The sequence below is a fragment of the Schistocerca americana genome, chromosome 4, assembly GCF_021461395.2.
Source record: "Schistocerca americana isolate TAMUIC-IGC-003095 chromosome 4, iqSchAmer2.1, whole genome shotgun sequence".
Taxonomy (NCBI): Eukaryota; Metazoa; Arthropoda; class Insecta; order Orthoptera; family Acrididae; genus Schistocerca; species Schistocerca americana.
Genome location: NC_060122.1, coordinates 376,354,996 through 376,378,098, shown reverse-complemented (window position 1 = coordinate 376,378,098; position 23,103 = coordinate 376,354,996). Strand labels below are relative to the sequence as shown.

The window sequence follows — 23,103 nt, the reverse complement described above, 5'->3', positions numbered from 1 at the left end:
CGCCTCAGACTCAGTCGTAGATAAAACAGGTGACAGACATCGTTTTGTTCGTAGAATACTAGAGGAAATGCAATAACGCTGTAAAGGAGATTGGCGTAAGCCTTTCGTGAAACCCATCGCAGAATGTTGCTCTAGTATGCGGGAGTCGTACCAAGTAGGACCAACAGGCGATATTGAACAATGCAGAGAAGGGCAGCACGAATGGTAAGAGGTTTGTTTGACCAGAAGAGAATGTCACGGAGACGATGAAGCAACTGCACTGGCAGACTCATGGAGATAAAAGTAAAGTACCCTGATAAAGCCTACTTACGAAGTTCCAAGAACATGCTGTAAATGATTTTCTGCAACACGCTACATATCGTTCCCGAAAGGATACTAACGACAGGTTTACATTAATTACAGTCTACAGAGAGGCATCTAAGCAATCATTCTTTGCACGATACATGCGTGATCGAAACGGAATGAAGTGCTAGGAAATGGTACCGTACAGTGCGATGTATCCTCCGCCATGCACTGCACGGTAGTTTATACAGGTGGATAAATACGTAGCTGTAAGTGGCCTCGACTTGCTTTTTAGTAACAGGGAAGATATCGATGAAGCATACTCTATCTCACAAATGTGTAGGCGAGCATCAGAGTCCGACATCAACCACAGTAACACGTTTGTGATCCCTACACTAATCAGTTCATATCAGATCGAAAGACCATGGTTTCAAATTAAAGATCAACAGAAAATAAGACGTGTCCGTTTCGAAGTAAATTTGGAGACTACGACAATCTATAATTGGCGTTTGATTATCAACTCCATAACGGTTCTGGCGGATATGCATGCAGGAAACTGGCACTAGCACAAAAAAGTCAAGAAATAAACTTCTTCTTCTTATCAAATGCCACTCTTTTAGCGCAAATTTTCAACGTACCCGAGAAAACAGGCAGTACTACAGTGCAAGCAGCTAACAGGATATTGTGGTGGGAGGAGATCTTTAAAGTGCACACTGCCATCGGAGAAGGAAGACTTAGGACTTACCGACCTGCTGGCCAAACCCGCTACAATCTTGGCGCACAGAACGATTGCCGTTTTAGAAAACCATCCATACAGTGCAACAGCTGCACTGTTCAGGAAGTACTAACCGGCTTGTCAAGTGGCTCCCATAAACCGTTGATAGTCCCCTCGCAATTATTATTATTCTACATGGCAAGTCTTCATGTAGAAGAACTGCATTCTACAGGAATACTTTGAGCCACGAATTAAAACGGCAAAGGAGCTCAATAACGCTATCAGAGGCAGGTTTATGAGGAAGTCCGGACCCTGCAGCGTCATTGGAAGGCAGTGTGGCAGAATATCACGGCCCGTTACCTCACACCACATCTGAAGGCCTCTTGGTATAATGCCATGTACGAAACCATACCAAGCAACAAACAGCCTTACACCGTCCAACTTGTGCCATACCTGTGGCGGGATAGACGCGTTAGAGCACCGCGCCACGTTCAGATTAATGTGAAATGCTGTCAGGGAAATGTTTGCGGATTCCAAATTTCATGACGATAAGTGGTACTGACGCCGCCACAGCGTTGACACTGGTCATCGCCTCACTTCATAATAACAAAAAAGCGACAACCAGTTGGATAGTTGCTAACGTTCCTTACACAATTTTTGGTCTGGAAATTACAGATGCAGTCCAGCACATGTATAATGTCAACAAGGAAGTAGGGAGGAGGTCGTCTTACGGTATGGGAGTGTTGTTCATTGATAGGGTGTGACCTCTTATTGCACTTAAGAAAACGCTAAACGCGGAAGCATTAGGAACACATTTTACAGAATGAGTGCTGTACCAGTCCGCTGGCGATGATGTATTGTATCAGTGTTACAGTGCAACTTGTCATAAGACAGCATCTGCGAGGCAGTGTTACATGGGCCGTAACATTCCTGAAACAATCTGGTCTGCCCAGAGTCCCATCGTGAATCCAAAGCAGTTCTTTTCGGATGAATAACGTCGATCTCGCTCCATATGCCAGCGTCCAACATGACTACTTTCTCTGGTTTCAGCTCTTGAGGAAGAATGGGCTGCCATTCCTACACAGCCATTGAGACTCTAGCAGAGTGCAAAACGTCATGAAGGTGATGGGTGGACACACCGCCCACTGATATGTGTTCAGGTACTTTTGATTGCATGATGTACCTGAAGTCATCAAACATTGCACATGAGACACGTGCTTCCAACGATGCAAAATCAGAGGTGCTCACCTCCAGTTTACCAAGTTCCATTTTCTCTGAGAACTAGAAAAACAAGTTTGCGACTGTTTACAGTTACTCCATTGCAAACAAAAATAGCTTTCTATTCTGCCAGAGATACTGTAAGTCGAGTTTCTGTCGACTACATAGTTTATGGAAATCGATTTCCGCGCTAAGCATCTCCTTCCAGGTATCGCCTGTAAACGAGGTTCTGTGGCTACGGGCCTCGACTTCCCCTTCTATTATTTTAAAATAACGGATGGCCTCGTGGCGTGGAGCGTCGCCGTGCATCAAGTGGTGTCTGGAGGGCCTCTCGAGGAAGCGGCTCCCTCATTTCGCTCCTGCCATAAAATTAATCGAGGGGCCAAGGTTTGGGGGGTCGAGGTCGTGGAAGGTTAAGATTTTGAAACGCCTTAAAGCCGTTTCCTCATGTGGCACATGCTCGTCGTGGTTTCATAATACTAGGAGTCCGCCGCCTTCATGAAATTAGCGTTTTAGTTGAGCTTACAATTTACAAGGAAGGCCTCGACCTTTCTAACGCAGGTGGTATGGTTTGGTCACAAGCCATTCTCGGTATTAACTGTAAAATTAAATGCAGTTCTATGAATAGATATTGATGAGTTATCTCAAATTTTGCATCGAGTTTTGCTAAGGAGTCATGCCAAAGAATATATCAGTTTCAAAATAAATATCCACTACAGTAGTGTTGCTGTGATATGTAGGTTCTGATGCCGGATGGGTAGTGGCAGGGAACGTTACGCAGGCAATAGTGAGGAGTAAGAAATGTTGATAGTTGCGAAGAATGCACGTTCCGTTATGGATCACTTATGAAATGGTTTCAGTGATATTATTTTGTACGATTTTACCTTGCTTGGACAAGAGCGTACCTATTCTTTGATACCTCTTTCTGAAGACTGAACCTCCCCTGTAAAATAGTTGAAATTATTTTCTTGTTTCTCAAAGAGAAGGATCGTACTTTCAAAAATATTCCCAGCTTTGGATGTCCCATGTCAACTACGTAAAATATTATTTGTGTGGCGGTGAACATGTTTCAGAAGATCCACACATTACAAAGAACAGATCCCAAATGCTGGCTCAGTACCATGGGCATCGTGCACTTCGTTTATGGCACGGATGTTGGCCTCTTGTGAGCCTAGACCCGAACGTAAGATTGAAAATATTAATCACTCATCCAGTAATATATGTAACGATGCACGTAAAGAGCTCAGACTTTTCAAGTATCATCCAGAAAATAACTCAGAAACTCTGATTCCTGTTGTTTCAGGATTACCTGTTGGAGTAAGCAATGGTATTCCTGGCCTGGATTTCATTTGTCGTAAGCTCTCTTCAAGAGTTTAGGGAACTGTGAAGTAGGAAGTAAGAGATGGTACTGCTAAGAAATGGGGTCACAGAACCATGCACGTACAGTGGAAGAGAATGACGAGCGGGTCGAATAATGTTGCTGTACGTCACTCAAGACACAAACAGTTGTCATTAGCAGGGACAAAAGGATGTCAGTATGCAACGCTTCCATTCGTTACAGGCAAGCGTATCGAAAACTGATAAAGCTGTCTAATAATATTCATGTTACTGACTGTAATTAGTGGTTGTCAAATTAATGTTCATAGTTATTTAAAGAATATAAGGAATGCTTACGGTAAATATGTATTTCACAGGTCAGGCTAGCGTCATTTTTGTTGCACATAACTAAGAAGGGAAGCAAGCTTGACTTACTCGAAGATATAGAAATATCAGCTCACCGAGGCAGATTTCATAATATAATCAGTGTATAAAAGATGACTGAGCAGTAACGGATTATTCACGGGTAGAGTGACCTTTTTTTACTATAGTGGTAATACGATATAATAAGTATTTCTCACGGTTTACTATTGACAATGTTGTTTCTTCATGTCTCCTGCTTCATCTGTGGAATACAGTGACGCGGTTGCTGTTCGTTATAGATAACTGGTGCCATGTATTTGAAGTTTGTGGAATATGCTAGTGTAAGGGAAGACAAGTGGTGTAATTTTAAGGAGAGCCGATCGGTGGTATTGCTGTAAAAAAAGAACAATTTATCGAACGGACGATAGCATAATGAAGCAAAATAGACATTCAGCCAACCACTTAGCCCCCTGATGTGAAAAACTGCTCTTAAAGGAGGAAGAATATGCTGTTATCGACGGCATGAGTATGAAGAAGGCAAGGTAAACCACTGCATTGAGGTAAAACAATATATATAATCAGCCAGTTTGGTCTGAGGATGAAAAAAGTGCATTGATGATTTCTTCATAAGCAAAACATTACGGATTAATTTCCCACTCGAAACTATGTGAGGGGCTGCTAAACGAGAGGTGGCCATGGGAAAAAGGTTGAGAAACCAAAAAAATTGTAATGTTACACTAGTATGAACGTGGTATATCAGAAACCTGGTTGCAGTAGGGACGCCAGAAAGTATAGAACTGGACATACAATGTCTCAGGATACACAGGGTGATTCAGAATACTATACAAACTGACATGGAGCATCTGGCATAATACAAGGATCATTGATCACATAGGAACCGTAGATCGCAAACGCCACGAGGGGCGCTACGGTCACGCGACCATAACTTCACACCAAGTGTCGTCTTCTCCGATGAGGCTGAGTTCTCATTCGAGGGTGCGTAGAACTTTCACAACCTGCATACATGGGCAAATGTGAATCCACATGCTACATCTACGCATATCTGACAACGCAAATTCACCCTTGACTTGTGGACTGGCATCGTCGGAGACTGTTTAATTGGGCCTTACATTCTGCCGGACCCATTTGATAGTCGCACGTATCTCGTACTCCTGCAAGAGATTCTGCCGGACATGCTGAATAATATTCACATGCCTATTTGTCTCCGCATTCGATTTCAGCGCGATGGACCCCCCCCCCCCCCCCCCCGCATTCCATCAGAGTCGTGAGGGCAAATCCGCAGGCAACCTTTCCGAGCCACTGGATTGGTCGCGGTGGGCTAGTCGCATGGCCGCCATGGTTACGCGATCTGTCCCCAACAGATTTTTTTTCCTGTGAGGGCATCTAAAGGGCCTTGTGTGAGAAACAACTGTTCCATTGCCGAACGACCTAGTGGGCAGGATTGTTGTGGCAGCAAAATGCCTTCGAGATTACACCAGGTATCATGGAATTGGTGCGCCAACAATGCAGCGTCGGTGTCAGGCGATCCTGTTGTGGACGTCCACTTTTAGTATGTAACTATATGACAGCAACGCCATTTATTAGCCCCAGATGGCCTTCGTGACTCTCGGTTCCTATGTGATTACTGATCCTTGTTGTATGCCCGACGTGCATTGTCAGTTTGTAAACGCTTTTTTGAATCACCCTGAGTAATAAGAGTCGCTTCGGTGAAATATAAGCAAGACACGTATTTCTGGGCAGGCAAATGTGGGGTAATATCACTAACAGCAGACAATGGTACAACGGTAGTAGAATTCGAAATGAACTGGTATACAGACTAAAGAATGAATTACTGTGTAACATCCATATTCATACCAGAATAGTAAAAAAAGCAGTGCCAAGAAATGTTTGATTTATAGGTGCTGAAGTAATGAATAAGACGATTACGAGATAGCGACAGCACATAAGAGAGCTGAAAAGGTAGCTTAGAGAGTTTAGGGAATAACACAATTAAAAATGATAGAGGATGTGAACGCTATAGTGTGGAAAGGAATAGAAAAGAGAATGGAGGCTACATAACAGTAATGAGAGAGTTAAGCCTCCTTGTATTCTGCAATACATTTCATATAGTAATATCAAATGCATGATGGAAGAATCAGAAGAGTAGAAGGTAAGCGTGGAAAAGCTCTGAATGCACCGGAAGACACCTATTGGATCACATCATGATGAGACAGAGATTTCGAAATCAGATATAGCATTGAAAGGTACACCCAACATAACGTAGAGACTAAAAGCACAATTTCGTATCCATGAAAAGGTGGTAAAATTTGCGGAAGCCTTCAAGGAGAACCATTATGTAAGGAAGTATCCAATACTGAAGTACTGAGGAATGGTGATGTACGCTTGAAATTATTTGAGCCTGTAGGTGCTGCAATAATGAATATCACAGTAGTCTATTCGGTATAAGAAAGGCAAACAGCACTAATAATGGCATCATAGAAGTTGGAAAGACAAATATAGGTGCATGGAGGTAACTGAAAAGAAACTTGGGTAAGAGAATAATTACTTCGGTTCATCAACGAAGGATGGGAATACAAAAAAATTCAAGTACAGAAGTGAATTAAAAAATGTAAGGCACATAGTAACGAGCTCAAAAGGAAGTACAAATAAACGAAAGCCAAGTGGTTGCATGGAAAACATGACAGTATCAAGATGGAAATGGTCGACAGAAGGAGTTATAAAGAAACAGCGTTTTAAGATCTTAAAATGAGAAGGATTCAAATTAAAAGTGCAAAGGTAATGACATCGTTAAAGGAAGAGAATGAAAAGGTTGTTCATTATATCAGCAGCAAGTTACACAAAAGAAATTTCTACTACCCTTCTTCAAAAGATTAGCAGTTGCGACTACAGCAATACATCTGTTTATTTTGTACTCTCGTTAATAATGCATTAATTCCATTCTTCTGAAGAAGGCCACTAGATGCCTGAAACCGGTCAAGAAATATAATTTCTTTTGTGCAAGGTTTTCAGGTTTTTCCAACGATTATTCTTACAGATGCTGAGGATGTATAGAGTACCAAGAATGAATGGGATTAGTCGAAAGATTACACCGACGATATCAATGAAGAGAGAAATTTTCTACTGTCTTGAGAGCAGATGATATATGTGTCTGTTAGTGACGTACAAGATGCAGTGTTTGACTCAGGAGTGTCAGAGCCTTGCGGCCAAAGAAGGCTTTAGGCATTGAACGGTCCACCCCAATATTTTAAATGATTAGAGGAACCAAATAGTTACTCAAGTTAGTGGCTAGATTCTATGAAAATACCGACATATCATTATACAGCAAACATTAAGGCAGATAAAATGAAGAACTATTGCACCGTCACCTTGACAACTAAGGTACTTTAGATGATTATCAATTTGGATTTAGAAAGATAAATGTAACAAAGAGACTGTTCTGACGCTGTGCATGACAATGTAAGAAAGACGCGAGAACAATAGTTAGGATCTGTCGACATACGAAAAGTGTTCGGCAGTGTAAAAGGTTACGAGTTGCTTGAATTTACCACAAAAATAAGGAATGAGGGTGTTGAAGGAAATATTGAGATGTAGTAGTAATATTCTAAGTGAAACGATATCAGTGATAGGACTCACTGATGATAGTGGCTTCAATTGTGAATGTGAGGTAGAATAACAACGCCTATTCAATGAAAGGAACAGCATACGGAGTATATAATAAGGTTTGAGCAAGCCTAGAAAAGACCATAAGTTTGAGAACTAGCAGAAATGACATTAACACGAAACTTAACCACAAATTTTGGGTCCATGTAGTAGACGAAGAGAAGGAATTCTAATGCCGTGGCAGTAAAATAATGGGTGACCGGTGGAACAAAGAGAGCAGAAAGCTATCAGCACAGGTAAATAGAATATTCCTCGATAAAAGTTATCTACTCGTATCAGGCATGGGCCTTTGATTCACGAAGAAATTTCTGAGAACACAGTACTATATGGATGTGACTGTGAGTAAACCACAGAACAAGGTAATCGAAGACGTTGAGTGTGGTATTACAGAACATCGCAAAAGTTAAATGGTATTTGCAGGTTCTCCTCGGAATTGGCGAGGAAATTAATTTGTTAAAAACACTGTCAGGAAGAAAGGTCAGGATGATAAAGTGTATGTTACGATACTAGAGAAATCTGCAGGCGGAAAAAATTTGAGGAGACTGCACTGACTGGAATGTATCCAAAAAGTAAATAAGGACATTCGTGTAAGTGTTAGTCTTTGATGATGTGTCTGGCATAAGAAAAAAATCGTGGTGGGCAGTATCAAGCTGGCATGAAGACTGTAGTTCACATTCACAAATATTATTGTTTGTGCCATTATTGTATTGAGGGGAGTAGGGTGAATTTGAAGAACTGTAGTGCCTTTGACTGAAAAACTAGTGACAGTGTGTAAAATACGTCATCTGTAACGAAAACGCACCACCGTTACACACACAACTTGTAGTAAAATTCCTGTACTGTTCACTTCTGACCTCAGTGCTGTTTAGTCACTTGTAAATCGAATACTGTTTGTAAGCTTAGTAAAATACGGGAAACCATATAACAAAAGTGGCTAGATTTATGGTCCCGTGGACTAGGAGTTGCGTCTGGTTAGTAACCAAAGCGACCTGAGTCCCCGGTTGGAACCCAGCCAAAGCTTAAATTTTGAATAAACATCTTCTGCAATAGAAGCTGAAGACTTCCAGCACAAGAAGTCAGCCCCGGCCTGCCAACGGCCTTCTGAAATAGGATGGAGGAGCGGACAAGAGGTTCAGGGAGCTCTCTTGTCCTTGGGGTGGGAAACTGCCCCTAAAAGGTGGAAAAATCAGAAATGATCATTGACATAAGAATACAGACGGCAGAGGGAATTACTGCATTGACATATAATTGGTATCCACAGACATGTGCCCTGTAACTGAAAAAATGTCATGACAATCTCTCAATTTGGAAAATCATTCAGGATTAGTCCCGCATTTGGATCTCCGTGAGGGAGTGCCCAAGGGGAGGTGGAAAAAAAGACTGAATAAACAATGGAGGGATGGCATCCTACTAGTCGGAGCTTGGAATGTCAGAAGTTTCCACGTAGAAGGAAAGCAAGATCATTTGTAATGGTTGTAAGTAGGCTGTTTAGGTTTTTATGTTCGTAACGCCACAAAGCGCTCTATATCAAAATCACTGACTGTACTGTGTGAAGTCTGTGGCTGGTTGGCATTGTTGGAATTGTCGCTATTGTAGTGTAGGGCAGTTGGATGTGAACAGCTCTTAGCGTTGCGTAGTTGTAGGTGAGCCGCCAGCAGTGGCGGATGTGGGGGGGTGAGATGGCGGAGTTTTGAGAACGGATTATCTGGACGTATGTCCATCAGAGAGAGTAAATTTGTAATACTGGATGTCATGAACTGATATATATTTTGACTTTTGAACGCTGTTAAGGTAAATACATTGTTTGTTCTCTATCAAAATTTTTCATTTGCTAACTATGCCTATCAGTAGTTAGTGCCTTCAGTAGTTAGAATCTTTTATTTAGCTGGCGGTATTGGCGCTCGCTGTATTGCAGTAGTTCGAGTAACGAAGATTTTTGTGAGATAAGTGATTCTGTATTGCAGTAGTTCGAGTAACGAAGATTTTTGTGAGGTAAGTGATTCATGAAAGGTATAGGTTATTGTTAGTCAGGGCCATTCTTTTGTATGGATTATTGAAAGTCAGACTGTGTTGCGCTAAAAAAATATTGTGTGTCAGTTTAGTGATGATCAGAGTAAGTAAAGAGAGAAATGTCTGAGTACGTTCAGTTTTGCTCAGCTGTTTGAAAATCAAATAATGTAAGAGGTTTATCAGCACAGCCATTCATAAATTTTTCAAAGGGGATGTTTCAACGTCAACGCATAGGCTCAATTTAGATATAGTGTGGATCTGTGAAGCAAAATGAAAAGAATGTAAGAATTTCTGGTTAAAAGAATAAATGGAAATAACAAAAACAGCAGAAAATAGGATACGGGATTAGGACCTGTTACGGATAGGAACGTGAGCAGATCAGTGATAGGGTTGTTCTTATCAGACTCGACAGCAAACCAATCCCGACAACAACAGCTCTTATATATATGCCGACGTCGCAAACAGAAGATGAAGATATGGAGAAAGTATATAAGAGTATTCAACGCGTAATTCTGTATGAAAGGGAGATTAAAATAAAATAATCATGGAGGGCTGAAATGCTGTTATGTGCGGAAGAGAACAAAGAATCACTGGACAACATGAGCTTAGCAATAGGAATAAGAGAGGAGGAAGACTGGCTGAGTACGAAATACATTTCAGACGGTAACAGCAAATTCTCTGTTCAGTAATCACAAGAGAGTGAGGAGATACACTTTAAAAAGTCCGGAAACGGAAAGATTCCGGCTTGAATGTATGAGGAACAGACAGTGATTCTCAAGTCAAATACTGGAATGTAAGGTGTTCCCAGGAAGAGGCATATACTTAGATTTAGAAATGATGAAAGAGTAGACTGGCGTTTAAGAGTATCGTCCTGAAGAATCGATGCGGAAGGAAGAGGGATACTGAAGTGCTGAGGTATGATGAGACTCATTTGAAGATTGCTAAGGATGTGGATAGCACGATAAGGAAAACCGTCTTAAGCAGTTCAGTTGAAAATTTAATGTCTCTAAAAAGAGCAGTAACATATGTCTGACAGATAAATGTGTGTACAGGGAAATTAACTACGAAGAAATGCCGCGCGGTTAGAGGTGCCATGTCACCAATTGTGCGGCCCCTCCCGCCGGAGGTTCGAGTCCTCCCTCGGGCTTGGGTGCCAGTGTTATCCTTAGCGTTAAGTTAGTTTAAATAGTGTGTAAGTCCAGGGACCGATGACCTCAGCAGTTTGGTCCCTTAGGAATTCAAGCACATTTGAACATTCGAGGAAATCTTGGGGAACCGTAGAAATACTTCAACTGATCGACGAAAGAAGGCTATATAGAAATGCACAAGGAAATAAAGGTATACGGCAATACAAGTCACTTAGGTATGAAATAGATAGGAAGTGCATGGTAGCCAAGGCAAAACGGCTGCTGGAAAATTGTAAAATCTGAAATGAAACTATCGTCGGAAGGACTGATTCAGTGTGCAGAAAAGACGAAACAAAGTTCAGTGAAAATAAAATAGAAGTTGGTGGAACGGGAACTCCGTTGTTGAACGCAGAGGAGAGATCTGATTGATGGAAAGAGTACAATGAAGCGGGAGAATGTATCTGATGATGTGATAGAAGAAGAAAAAGCAGCAATAGATATGGAAGACATAGGGAATCCACTAATAGTTTCAGAATTTAAAAGATGTTTTGAAGACTTGACATCGAATAAGCTAGAAGGGACAGATAACATTTCATTGTAATTTCGAAAATCATTGGGGGAAGTGGTATCAAACGACTATTCAAGTTGGTGTGTATAGTCTATGAGACTGGCGACGTTCCATCAGACTTTTAAAAAAAATATCAGCCACATAATTCTCAAAATATCAAGACCAGAGAAGTGCAAGATTATCTAACCATCAGATTAACAGCTCATGCATCAAACTGACTGAAAAAAACAATGTACAGAATGTACAGAAGTAATTTGAGGACCTGTTCGATAGCAATTAGTTCGGTTTTAGGAAAGGTAAAGGCGTCAGAGAGGCTGTTCCGACTTTGCACTTGGTAATGGAAGAAGGAGTGAAAAAAATTCAAGACACGTCCATAGTATTTGTCAACCTGGAAAAAGCGTTCTACATTGTACATTGTACAAGATATTAGAAATTTTTAGAAAAATAGGAGTAATTCGCAGAGAAACGCTGGCGATATACAATGTGTACAAGAATAGAGTTTGAAACATAAGACTTGAAGACCAAGAACGAAGTTCACGAGGAGAGATCTGGAATGTACCGGGGATACGTCAGCTCTCCACAGCGAAACTTCTATAGCATGCTCGAAACCACCTTGACATGCGAGTTACATGATTTTGGAGCCCCGGAGAAAAGAATTCATGGTTGACTATTTGCTTGAGATGAAGAGGTGCACGCCCGGGTACAATCATGTTCCTGTATGCTACCGCAAACATTTTTCCACGGAGGCATTGACCATCTTTTCTCTCAATGGGACAAATGTATTAACAGCTTTCACTTTCCAGCTGTCTCGTTTTCATTTGACTGCCTCTTATACATGCAGTGAGAGGTTTCGTTCATGGGACAAGAGCACCGCTTCTTTATTCGTCTTTGTTCTGTGAGTGAAAAAACTGTTAACGCTTTAGCCGATCTGTGTATTCAAGTATTTCATGTAGACAGTCGTTACTGCAACGTAAATTCACTTAAGTGGATGCACCAGTGGGAGTATAGCTCAAGTAATGAATACTCAGCAAATCACAGAGACACAACTTCAGATGCTGAAATGAAACAGATATCTGACACATGCTTGAGTTGGCAAGTACATTAGTTCCCTACAAAGAGAAGAACGTATGTTTTAATGAAGTTCACAATAATAATCGGTAAGACTGCTATGTGAAGCAAGTTTCACTTATATCGATGTCTGATTTGAACCTTGTTAGGAAGAGTGTACATAACAGAAAAACCAAATCAGGATCTGTGACGGTTGGTGTTTGCAATAACTGTTAAAAACAGAAACCACGAATAAAATGTAAATGCAATCTATCTGTCAATGTTGCTCACTTAATATATAATAGTATGTGATGTAATATGTCTTTACGACAGTAACAATGTTTTGACTACTCAGCCACATAAGTTTTTATAAATGTGGCCACCCTTATTCGAAAGTTTTGAATTGCAATAAAATATTGCGGGTCAAGTAGTTTTTAAGGCACTAGATTCGTATTGTGGAGGACGGCTTTTCAAATCCTCTGCTAGCCCTATAATTTAAAATTTTGTATATTTTTCATAAATAACTAAAGGTGGTTCATTTAAGTAAGAGATGGCCTATTTCCTTCACCATCATTTTCCAGTCTGCGCTTTGGCTTCATAATTTTCCTCTCAGTGACTGGACATTAAATCTTATCCTCCTTCCAGTAAATTACTGACATAGGCAAGGAAAATATTTGAAATTTCACTGGTTTTCAGTTGCTAGGGAGCAATAAGATATCCACATATATCTATAAGAATTTAAAAATAGTGTGTCAGCAAGCGGTCAGCTCCAATGGTACACGAAGCAATAGTGTAAGAGCACAATTTAGCGCATCTGACGAAATTTCCAGTAGACAATGTGAAGACCATAGCCCAAGAGGACACGTGCAGGTAAAAGCTGTCAGATGCGTCATTTTATAATAGAACACACATCACGGGATTCGCTCAGGTGCAAGGCAGAACTCGAGTACTCTTCGCTAACATGACTTGGAGACATTCGTACAAAAAGCAGATTCATACATAAAACCGATGTAGCACCCGAAGAGGAGAGAGGTAACAAGGTTAGAAACTTCAAAATTTTTGACGTGCATATTCATTAAAAGTTGAACTGGAAGAGGCAAGTTCTGAGCGGCTCAAACTATTAAGTCGAGTTGCTCTTGCTCTATCCATAATAGCTATCTTTGGAAATAAACGAATCAACGTCCTAACATATTTTGTTTATCTCCACAAAATAATACCCTATGGAATACTTTTCCAGGGTAATTTATCACTTAAAAAGTGGTGGATGCAGCAAAGCAGACAGTAAGGATAGTCTGTAGGCTGTACTCTTCGGAGTATTTGGCATTTTAACTGCACCTTCACAATACCAGGTGGTTATAATTAAAGTGCAATTACTGACAAAGGTCCTGTGTGGGCTACGAAACGTGGTAGATAAGCGAACGCGTTAATTCGGAACCGATTTGCACTGGAAAAGCATTAGTACCAATTTTGGCCACCAGCTGCAAATCTGGCGCTCTTACTACAACAAAGGAATATGTAAGTGTTTCCATATGTAATGGATTAGCAACGGGACATGGGCAGAAATGTCGAAAAAGTGCTTTGTTCAACACGAGCATCGGAGACGTCAAAGAGATGCTGCGTCCCTAAAACGATGTGATCAATAGTAGCTCATAGCTATTCCGGCGAAATGTGAGCAACGTGTTTCTACGCACTGGATTTCAGATCAGGCAGAGACCGTAAACGTCCCCGATAAACGCGTTCTTTTAGGTATCCGTAGAGCCAAAAGTCACATCGACTCAGATCAGGTGGCCTTACAGGCCATGCATATGGAAAACCTCTGGAGATAAAATGTTCGTGGAAAGTTGTGTGCAGGCCGGGGTGGCCGTACGGTTCTAGGCGCTACAGTCTGGAACCGCGTGACCGCTACGGTCGCAGGTTCGAATCCTGCCTCGGGCATGGATGTGTGTGATGTCCTTAGGTTAGTTAGGTTTAAGTAGTTCTGAGTTCTAGGAGACTGATGACCTCAGAAGTTAAGTCCCATAGTGCTCGGACCCGTTTTTTTCAAAGTAGCGTTAAGGAGATCTTTCACTGGACGGGCGATATAAGGTGTTGCTCCGAAGTATAGAAAACAGTAGTTTCGACAAAGGGCGCTCTTCGAAACCAGGAGTCGCGTGCTGTCCAACATGCAGACGTCACGGTACACACACACACACACAAATAAAAGGTTCAAATGGCTCTAAGCACTATGGGACTTAACATCTGACGTCATCAGCCCCCTAGACTTACAACAACGTAAACCTAACTAACCTAAGGACATCACACACATCAGTGCCCGAGGCAGGATTCGAACCTGCGACCGTAGCAGCAGCGCGGTTACGGACTGAAGCCCGTAGAACCACTCGGCCACAGCGGCCAGCCACACGGTACACCAGACAGGAACTTTGGGTGTATTCTTTTCAAAGAAGAGCGAACCGAATGTACCACAAATTCGGCAGTTCTGTGCATTCAGTGCACCATGGAGCGTAAACTACGCCTCGTCACTGCGTAGAATATTATCTGGCCACGTTTCATCATCTTCGATCCGTGTCATAAATGGAAGTACAAATACTCAACGTTGCGGTGGATCATGAGATTTCAGTCGACCAAGCGGTCTAGGGCACTGCAGTCATGGACTGTGCGGCTGGTCCCGGCGGAGGTTCGAGTCCTCCCTCGGGCATGGGTGTGTGTGTTTGTCCTTAGGATAATTTAGATTAAATAGTGTGTAAGCTTAGGGACTGATGACCATAGCAGTTAAGTCCAATAAGATTTCACACACATTTATTTCAGTTGATACACCGTCTGGATCTTGGATGGATTGTACTTAAGCCGCAAAACTTTTCGTATTGTTGATCATGAAATGGACAATTCACGTGACACTGCACGAGCACTAGTACTACCCGTGGCACGTGCTGCATTGTCAATTACAGCAACGGCAACCTCTTCAGTAACCTCTACTGGGATGGGCCGCCATCCTCTTCCAGGTGGCACACCAAGCTCACCCTTGCCTTCAAATTTCGTTCTCGTATTATTTTAACCATTTAATGACATCGGGTCTCACCTCAGACCTTTCAGTCGGTCATACTCTCTAAATGCTGCTCTGTGATCGCTTCTGTTCACATCAAAAAGTTTCGCTAGCAGCGGATGGACTTTCTTCTCGATAACCATACTCATCACTCACGTTATGGCTTGTCAAACGACAGCGTGGATGTGATACCGTCATAAAAAGAGTGTACAGCGCCAGATTTGCACCTGGTGGCCAATACAGGAAATAATTTTTTGAATGTAAATCAGTTCCGCATTAACGCATTAGCATATATATGAAGTTTGGTTGGCGTGCGATAGTTACAGCCCGTACTGGACCTCTGTGGGTAGCTGCCCTTTAATTATAACCCGCCAGCAGACAGAATGATTCCATGACGACGTGTAGGAAACATGGGCTCTAAAATGCATACCTCAATAGCTATGAGCACTCGCTCATGTTGGACACTGGGAAATACACCTTTTCCACTGAACAAGTGCTCATAGCTTTTAAGCTATGCTTTTTTTAGCCCATGTTTACTGGGCATTTTTATTTTCTTTTTCTTTTCCCCTATAGTACCACCTCTGAATGGTGCCTGCCCTATAATCCGGTGTATGCATTCCATTATCAGAGGTATCAGAACGGTTTTCAGCTATAAGTATCGGCTCCGTCTTTTCCAGACCAGTGTTCCTTATCTCAAACTGACAAAATTTACCCTTCTTCATGATCTCTGAAAGTTTTTAACATAATCTCGGAATCCTCCTGCATATAACCGCTGTACGTATTCGTCACAAAGGTAAATGAAAAGCGCTAACTGTGGATGCTTGACAGCATTGCATACGTTCTTGACTTTATGGTGATATCATTTGGCACTATTTTTAGTTGCAAACACCCTTTGTTAAACCAGATTCGCTGTGTTGAGTTTGATTATTCTTTTAAGATTCAACCGCAAAAAAGAAGAAATAAAAACCAGATAAATGTGGCACAGAACATCAAGGTTAACTATCAGTCGCTTCCTGAGAGAATAACTTGATAATTATGAATGAAAAAACTTTCGACACAATTCAACAAGAATAACGAAGTCCATATTTACAACACTAGAAGAAATAAAAAATGGTTCAAATGGCTCTGAGCACTATGGGACTCAACTGCTATGGTCATCAGTCCCCTAGAACTTAGAACTACTTAAACCTACCTAACCTAAGGACATCACACACATCCATGCCCGAGGCAGGATTCGAACCTGCGACCGTAGCAGCAGCGCAGGCAGGATTCGAACCTGCGACCGTAGCAGCAGCGCGGCTCCGGACTGGAGCGCCTAGAACCGCACGGCCACCGCGGCCGGCTAGAAGAAAGAATGACTTTGAATACTCATTTTTGAAGCTAGTAGTGGCTCAAAATGGTTCACTTTGCGTCAACGAGAAAAAATTGGGCATTTATCGAATAAAATAAAACTCCCGACATGTAATAATGCAGTCTTAACTTGAATCAAAATAATTCGATCCAGACAACTCCTTCCATTCCATGAAAGAAGTTTTACTGGAAAACTGGTAGCGTGTAACGAAAACAAAACTTTGTTTTAAATGTGTGCATGACGACAAACCGGGAGGAAGCTGAAAGCCTGGCAGCTGAGCAAGTTCGCTGGAGCAAACGTGTCGCCCGATATGCCACCTAGCGTTAGACGAACTAACAAGAGGACCTTACGGACTTCCCCGCACCGATTTGATTCGTGTTGATAGGTTGTGTAAGGCACAACTGGATTTTCAACATACGTAAACGGGGACACGCATTTCTCAACCCACTTCGAGAAAACCAAGTTTGAAGATTTGAGGAGTGCTTATATACTTCCTATGGTTCCTAGCACTCAAGAAGTCCACAGTCGAGCGAGAAAAGAAAGAAGGAGAGAAGAAAAGTAAGCAATTAGTTTCATTATTGCAAGGTGTCTGGATCTAATCTTGGTTTCGGCGCTTTTTCTTTCATTACCTGTAATTCTAACAACAGATGTATGTAGTACGCAACGAAGTTGTGTGCTGACGGAGAATCGTTTATGAATGTAAACTAAGTTTGTTTTGCGAGAGGCTTATTGGAAAAAACATGCCCATGCAGAAATTTGGCTTTCTTCGCATACGCTGTATGCCGCAATAATTATTGTTTTCCATGCTTCTGTGATCAATATCAACCTCATTCGTGCAGCACTCCCTAGGTTACTTTTCCCAAATGTACATGCATTAATATAAATAAAATGGCTATACTGAATTGACTGATAGTTGTTGTGTATCATATTATATCGAAACTACTCACGAAAAGCCGGCCGGAGTGGCCGTGCGAATCTAGGCGCTACAGTCTGGAACCGAGTGACCGCTACGGTCGTAGGTTCGAATCCTGCCTCGGGCATGGATGTGTGTGATGTCCTTAGGTTAGTTTGGTTTAATTAGTTCGAAGTTCTAGGCGACTGATGACCTCAGAAGTTAAGTCGCATAGTGCTCAGAGCCATTTGAACCTACTCACGAAAAGAAATCTCCTTTGTCCAAGAGAAAAATTTTGGAAATAACAAATGAATCGATAGGTTGCGGTAATTCGGACAGTGTTGCTAGAATGATGTGGGAATACAATTGAAGATGTACCGGCAATGAGTCTTTATCCAGATATCTCGCACTTATGAAACTAAGTGCTTCTTCGCTCGGGTGTGGGCTCCATAATTAAAAGCGATCACACAAACTGTACAGCAAGCCTAAACATTTGAAGCTTTTTTTTTTTGCTCGAAAACGTGTAACATATGCTGAGGTGCTAGTGGTGCCCTGCACATCGAGTCAATACGAATCAAATAAGTGAGGGTAAGTTTCTATGTTCCTCTTGTAAGAGTATGTATGTGTATACGTGTAGCAGAACAAAGAACTGATCCAGATCCGCCAGTAAACCGTTCCTATAAAAACCACGAAGCAATATGTAGCGTAATTAGTGTCGCCCAACGCACGTCGAAGGGGTCTGGCAGCGGCCGCGATTGGATTTTCGCCCAACGCTGCGGAAGTTCCGAGGATGGACGAGAAGGAAAACGTTTCAGTTTACTTCCTAACGTTGCTAAAATGAGGTGACAAGAGTCATGGGATACCTTCTAAAATCGTGTAGGACCTCTTTTTGGCCGGCGCGGTGGAGCAGCTCGACGTGTCATGGACTGAACAAATCGCTGGAAGTGTCCTGCAGAAATATTGTGCAATGCTGCCTCTATAGTCATCTACAGTTACGAAAGTGTTGAAGGGACAGGATTTTGTTCACGGACTGACCTCTCAGTTATGTCTCATAAATGTTCGATGGCATTCATGTCCGGCGGTCTGGATGGCCAAATCATTCGGTCGAATTGTCCAGAATGTTCTTCGAATCAGTCGCCGACATCTGTGGCCTGGTGACACAGTACTGAAGACCATGACCGGCTGAAAATAGTCTCTAAATAGCCGAACATATCATTTTTAGTGAATGATCGGTTCACATGGACCAGAAGACCCAGTCCATTCCATGCAAACACAGCTCAGATCGTTATCGAGCCACAACCAGTTTGCGCACTGCCTTGTTGACAGAGTGGATCCATGGGTTCGTGGGGTCTGCGCCACACTCGAACCATACCATCAGGTCTTATCAACAGAAATCGGGACTCATCTGCCAGACAACAGTTTTCTAGTGGTCTAGGGACCAATCGATAAGGTTTCGAGCCTAGGAGAGGAGCTGCAGGCGATATTGTGCAGTTAGTAATGACACTCCCGTCGGTTGTCTACTGCCGTAGCCCATTAACGCCGACTTTCGCCGCTGTGTCCTAACGGTTCAGTTCGTCGTACTTCCCACATTGATTTCTGGGGTTACTTCACGCAGTGTTGCTTGTGTGTGAGCACTGGTAACGCTACCTAGTAGATAGTGTCGGAACTTCCATGCGGCTTTTCGCGGATGATGCTGTAGTATACAGAGAAGTTGCAGCATTAGAAAATTGCAGCGAAACGCAGGAAGATCTGCAGCGGATGGGGACTTAGTGCAGGGAGTGGCAACTGACCCTTAACATAGACAAATGTAATGTATTGCGAAGACATAGAAAGAAGGATTGTATGATTATATTATAGCGCAACAAACATTGATAGCAGTTACTTCTGTAAAATATCTGGGAGTATGCGTACGGAACGACTTGAAGTGGAATTATCATATAAAAATAATTCTTGGTAAGGCGAGTGCCAGGTTGAGATTCATTGGGAGAGTCCTTAGAAAATGTAGTCCATCAACAAAGGAGGTGGGCTACAAAACACTCGTTCGACCTAAACTTGAGTATTGCTCATCAGTGTGGGATTCGTACCAGGTCGGGTTGACAGAGGAGATAGAGAAGATCCAAAGAAGAGCGGCGCGTTTCGTCACAGGGTTACTTCGTAAGCGTGATAGCGTTACGGAGATGTTTAGCAAACTTAAGTGGCAGACTCTGCAAGAGAGGCGCTCTGCATCGCGGTGTAGCTTCCTGTCCAGGTTTCGAGAGGGTGCGTCTCTGGATGAGGTATCGAATATATTGCTTCCTCCTACTTATACCTCCCGAGGATATCACGAATGTAAAATTAGAGAGATTCGAGCGCGCACGGAGCCTTTCCGGCAGTCGTTCTTCCCGCGAACCATACGCGACTGGAACAGCAAAGGGAGGTAATGACAGTGGCACGTAAAGTGCCCTCCGCCACACACCGTTGGGTGGCTTGCGGAGTATAAATGTAGATGTACGCAAAAGCTGCTGCCCTCGGTCGTTACGAGAAGGCCGTCGGCCTCTGCGTTGTCCGTAGTAAGAGGTAATGTTTGCAATCTGGTAATCCCGGCACACGCAGTAGTGGTTTCCCTAACGATTTCGGAAACGCAATGTCCCATGCGTCTAGCTCCAAGTATCAATCATCGTCCAAAGTCTGTTAATTCCCGTCGTGCGACCGTAATCACGTCGGAAACAGTTCCACGTGAATAGCCCGAGTACAAATGACAGCTCCGCCAATGCACTGTCCTTTTATACCTTGTGCAAGCGATGTTACCGCCATCTGTATATGTGCATATCGCTATCCCATGACTTTTCTCACCTCAGTATATTCTGGTGGCCTGGCATGAGCTGATGAAGACAGGGCCGGTGCAAGCTTACCGGGCGAAGAAGTGGAAGCAGGAGTCGCAGGTCCTGCCCGAGCGCGGGTGCCGCGTCACGTCGGCCTCCGGCGACTTCCAGGTAACGCCGCTGCCTCGCATCGCGACGATGCGCATGCCGCCGCCGCACAGCGGGTCCTCCGGCTCTGGGTCGAAGCTCACGTCGAACTCCTTGGTGAGCACCGAGTCCGCGATGTAGTCGTTGGGCGCGAAGTGAAACTCCAGCCGGAAGCCGGGCTGCTCGCGGTCCTCCATGACGACGCGAATGTCGACCAGGTGGCGCAGCACCTCGGCGTCGCGCTCAGTGATCAGCGGGCCCACCGTCAGCGAGTTCCTCAGCGCCCGCAGCCAGAAGTTGGGGATGCCTGCGGACCAAAGTATTCGTTTTCGCAAGAACAGGTTGCGCCAGCAATCTCAGAGCTCAAAAACAAGAAAGCATCTCGACCAGATGGTATCCACTCGGAAACACTGAAAAAACTAGCACCGCAGATCACCCCGTTCCTAACAACGTTACTGAACGATGCCTTACGGCTGGGTAGTGTACCTACAGTATAGAAGACTTCCAAAGCAGTCATTATTAAGAAATCAGCGGACAGGGATCCTTCAGATCCAAAGACTTACAGGCCAATATGCCTAATAAACATCCCAGCAAAGGCATGAGATTTTCACTCTGCAGCGGAGTGTGCGCTGATATGAAATTTCCTGGCAGATTAAAACTGTGTGCCGGACCGAGACTCGAACTTGATACCTTTTCCTTTCGAGGGCAAGTGCTCTACCATCTGAGCTACCCAAGCACGACTCACGCCCCGGCGGGCCGAAGTGGCCAAGCGGTCCTAGGCGCTTCAGTCAGGAACCGCGCGACCGCTACGATCGCAGGTTCGAATCCTGCTTCGGGCTTGGATCTGTGTGATGTCCTTAGGTTAGTTACGTTTAAGTAGTTCTAAGTTCTAGAGGACTGATGACCTCAGCATTTTAGTCCCATACTGCTCAGAGCCATTTGAACCATTTGAACTCACGCCCCGTCCTCACAGCTTCAATTCTGCCAGTACCTCCCGAGTTCAAGCCTCGGTCCGGTACACAGTTTTAATCTGCCTGGAAGTTTCACCCTAGCAAAGATTCAGGAGAAGCTACTGTGTAAGCGCCTGCAAACACACAGAGCTCTCAGGGGTATGAGCCAACACCAGTTCGGCTTCAGAACTGGCAGATCAATAGATGATGCCATCAACCAGGCACTGCACTTAGTTAACACCACAAAACAGAAATACGCCATGGCAATAATGATTGACATTGCCTGAGCGTTTGATAATCTCTGGTGGCCCGCACTGTTTCAGAGCCTAAGACATCTGGAGGTACCGCAGTCACTGTACAACAGTTTTCTAGACTACTGCAAAGACCGAGCAGTCAAATGGCAGATGGACACCGGGAAAGTAATTAAAAGAATTACCGAAGGCTGTCCTCAAGGGTCGATCTGCGGTCCCATCTTCTGGGACATAACAATCGAACCCCTCTTACAACTTCTGGATGGGGATGACATGTCAGACGGAATTGTCGCCTACGCAGATGATCTATTAGTTTTAGTCACTGAAAACAACAGAGCCCAGTTAGAAGAGAAAGCCAGTGGAATACTACAAACAATTACTCAGTGGTGTCACAACAACAAACTCAGGATAGCCGAAAACAAAACAACATACACTTTACTGAAAGCATCACTCCAAAGGAATCCTTCGGTTAAAATTGGGGGCACAAACATCAAATGAGCACACGTTACGCGCTATCTTGGGGTACACATAGAAGAAAAATTGAATTTACACGAACACATAAAGCTAACAACAGACAAAGCAGAAAAAATACTACACAAACTGGTGAGGCTAAATTCAAAACAGTACAGACTACCTCTGCCAGTCATACGGACATACCACTGTGCGCTCTTGGAATCAGTACTCAGCTTTGCAGCTAGCACGTCGGCACACAGACTGAAAGTGGTCACCAACAAAGCATCGGTCAGACGAGGGCAGAGAAGTTTCCTACTGAGGCTATCTGGAGCCTTCGGTACCACCTCAGCGGATGCACTGTCTGTGGTGCTCGGAATGTGCCCCATAGATATCACCATCAAATGCAGAGCTGCAAGGTACTGGTTAAAGGTGGGGAGACTAGATAAGGTACACACAATAACCGGTGTGCCCATAGAGACGATACGTTGGCGTGTGGATACACTGCACGACTTCCTCCCTGACATAAGGTAGCGGTTGAGAATGAGACATATGGATCCAAGCCGCGGTATGGTACATTTCTTAACCGGACACGTACCTTATCCCACGCACTTAGTCCGCGTGAGTCTGAGGCAGACACCTACATGCACATACGGGGAAGAAGGTTCCCCAGAACACACTGTCTTTTCCTGCTGGCAATACGCGAACAATAGACATACACTACACTTAGACTACACAGATACAGACATAGATATATACACAGCAATAAGAGACGAAAAACAATGGGCACAATTAAACGCACTGACAAACAGTATTTCAAAAACAACACATGAAGAGTACATGCGGACACGACATTACAGACATGCCTATGTGCAGCGTAACAACAATCTCCA

General features: G+C 43.3%; 1 protein-coding gene across 1 annotated transcript in view; it reads right to left on the bottom strand.

Moving 5' to 3' along the window:
* LOC124613497 (nucleosome assembly protein 1-like 4) overlaps positions 1-23,103 on the bottom strand; it is a 75,488-nt gene that overhangs the window by 27,606 nt on the left and 24,779 nt on the right. Inside the window, exon 2 of the mRNA XM_047142204.1 lies at positions 20,503-20,866. Within this exon, the coding sequence (XP_046998160.1) occupies positions 20,503-20,866 (364 nt within the window). The remainder of the gene's footprint in view (positions 1-20,502; positions 20,867-23,103) is intronic.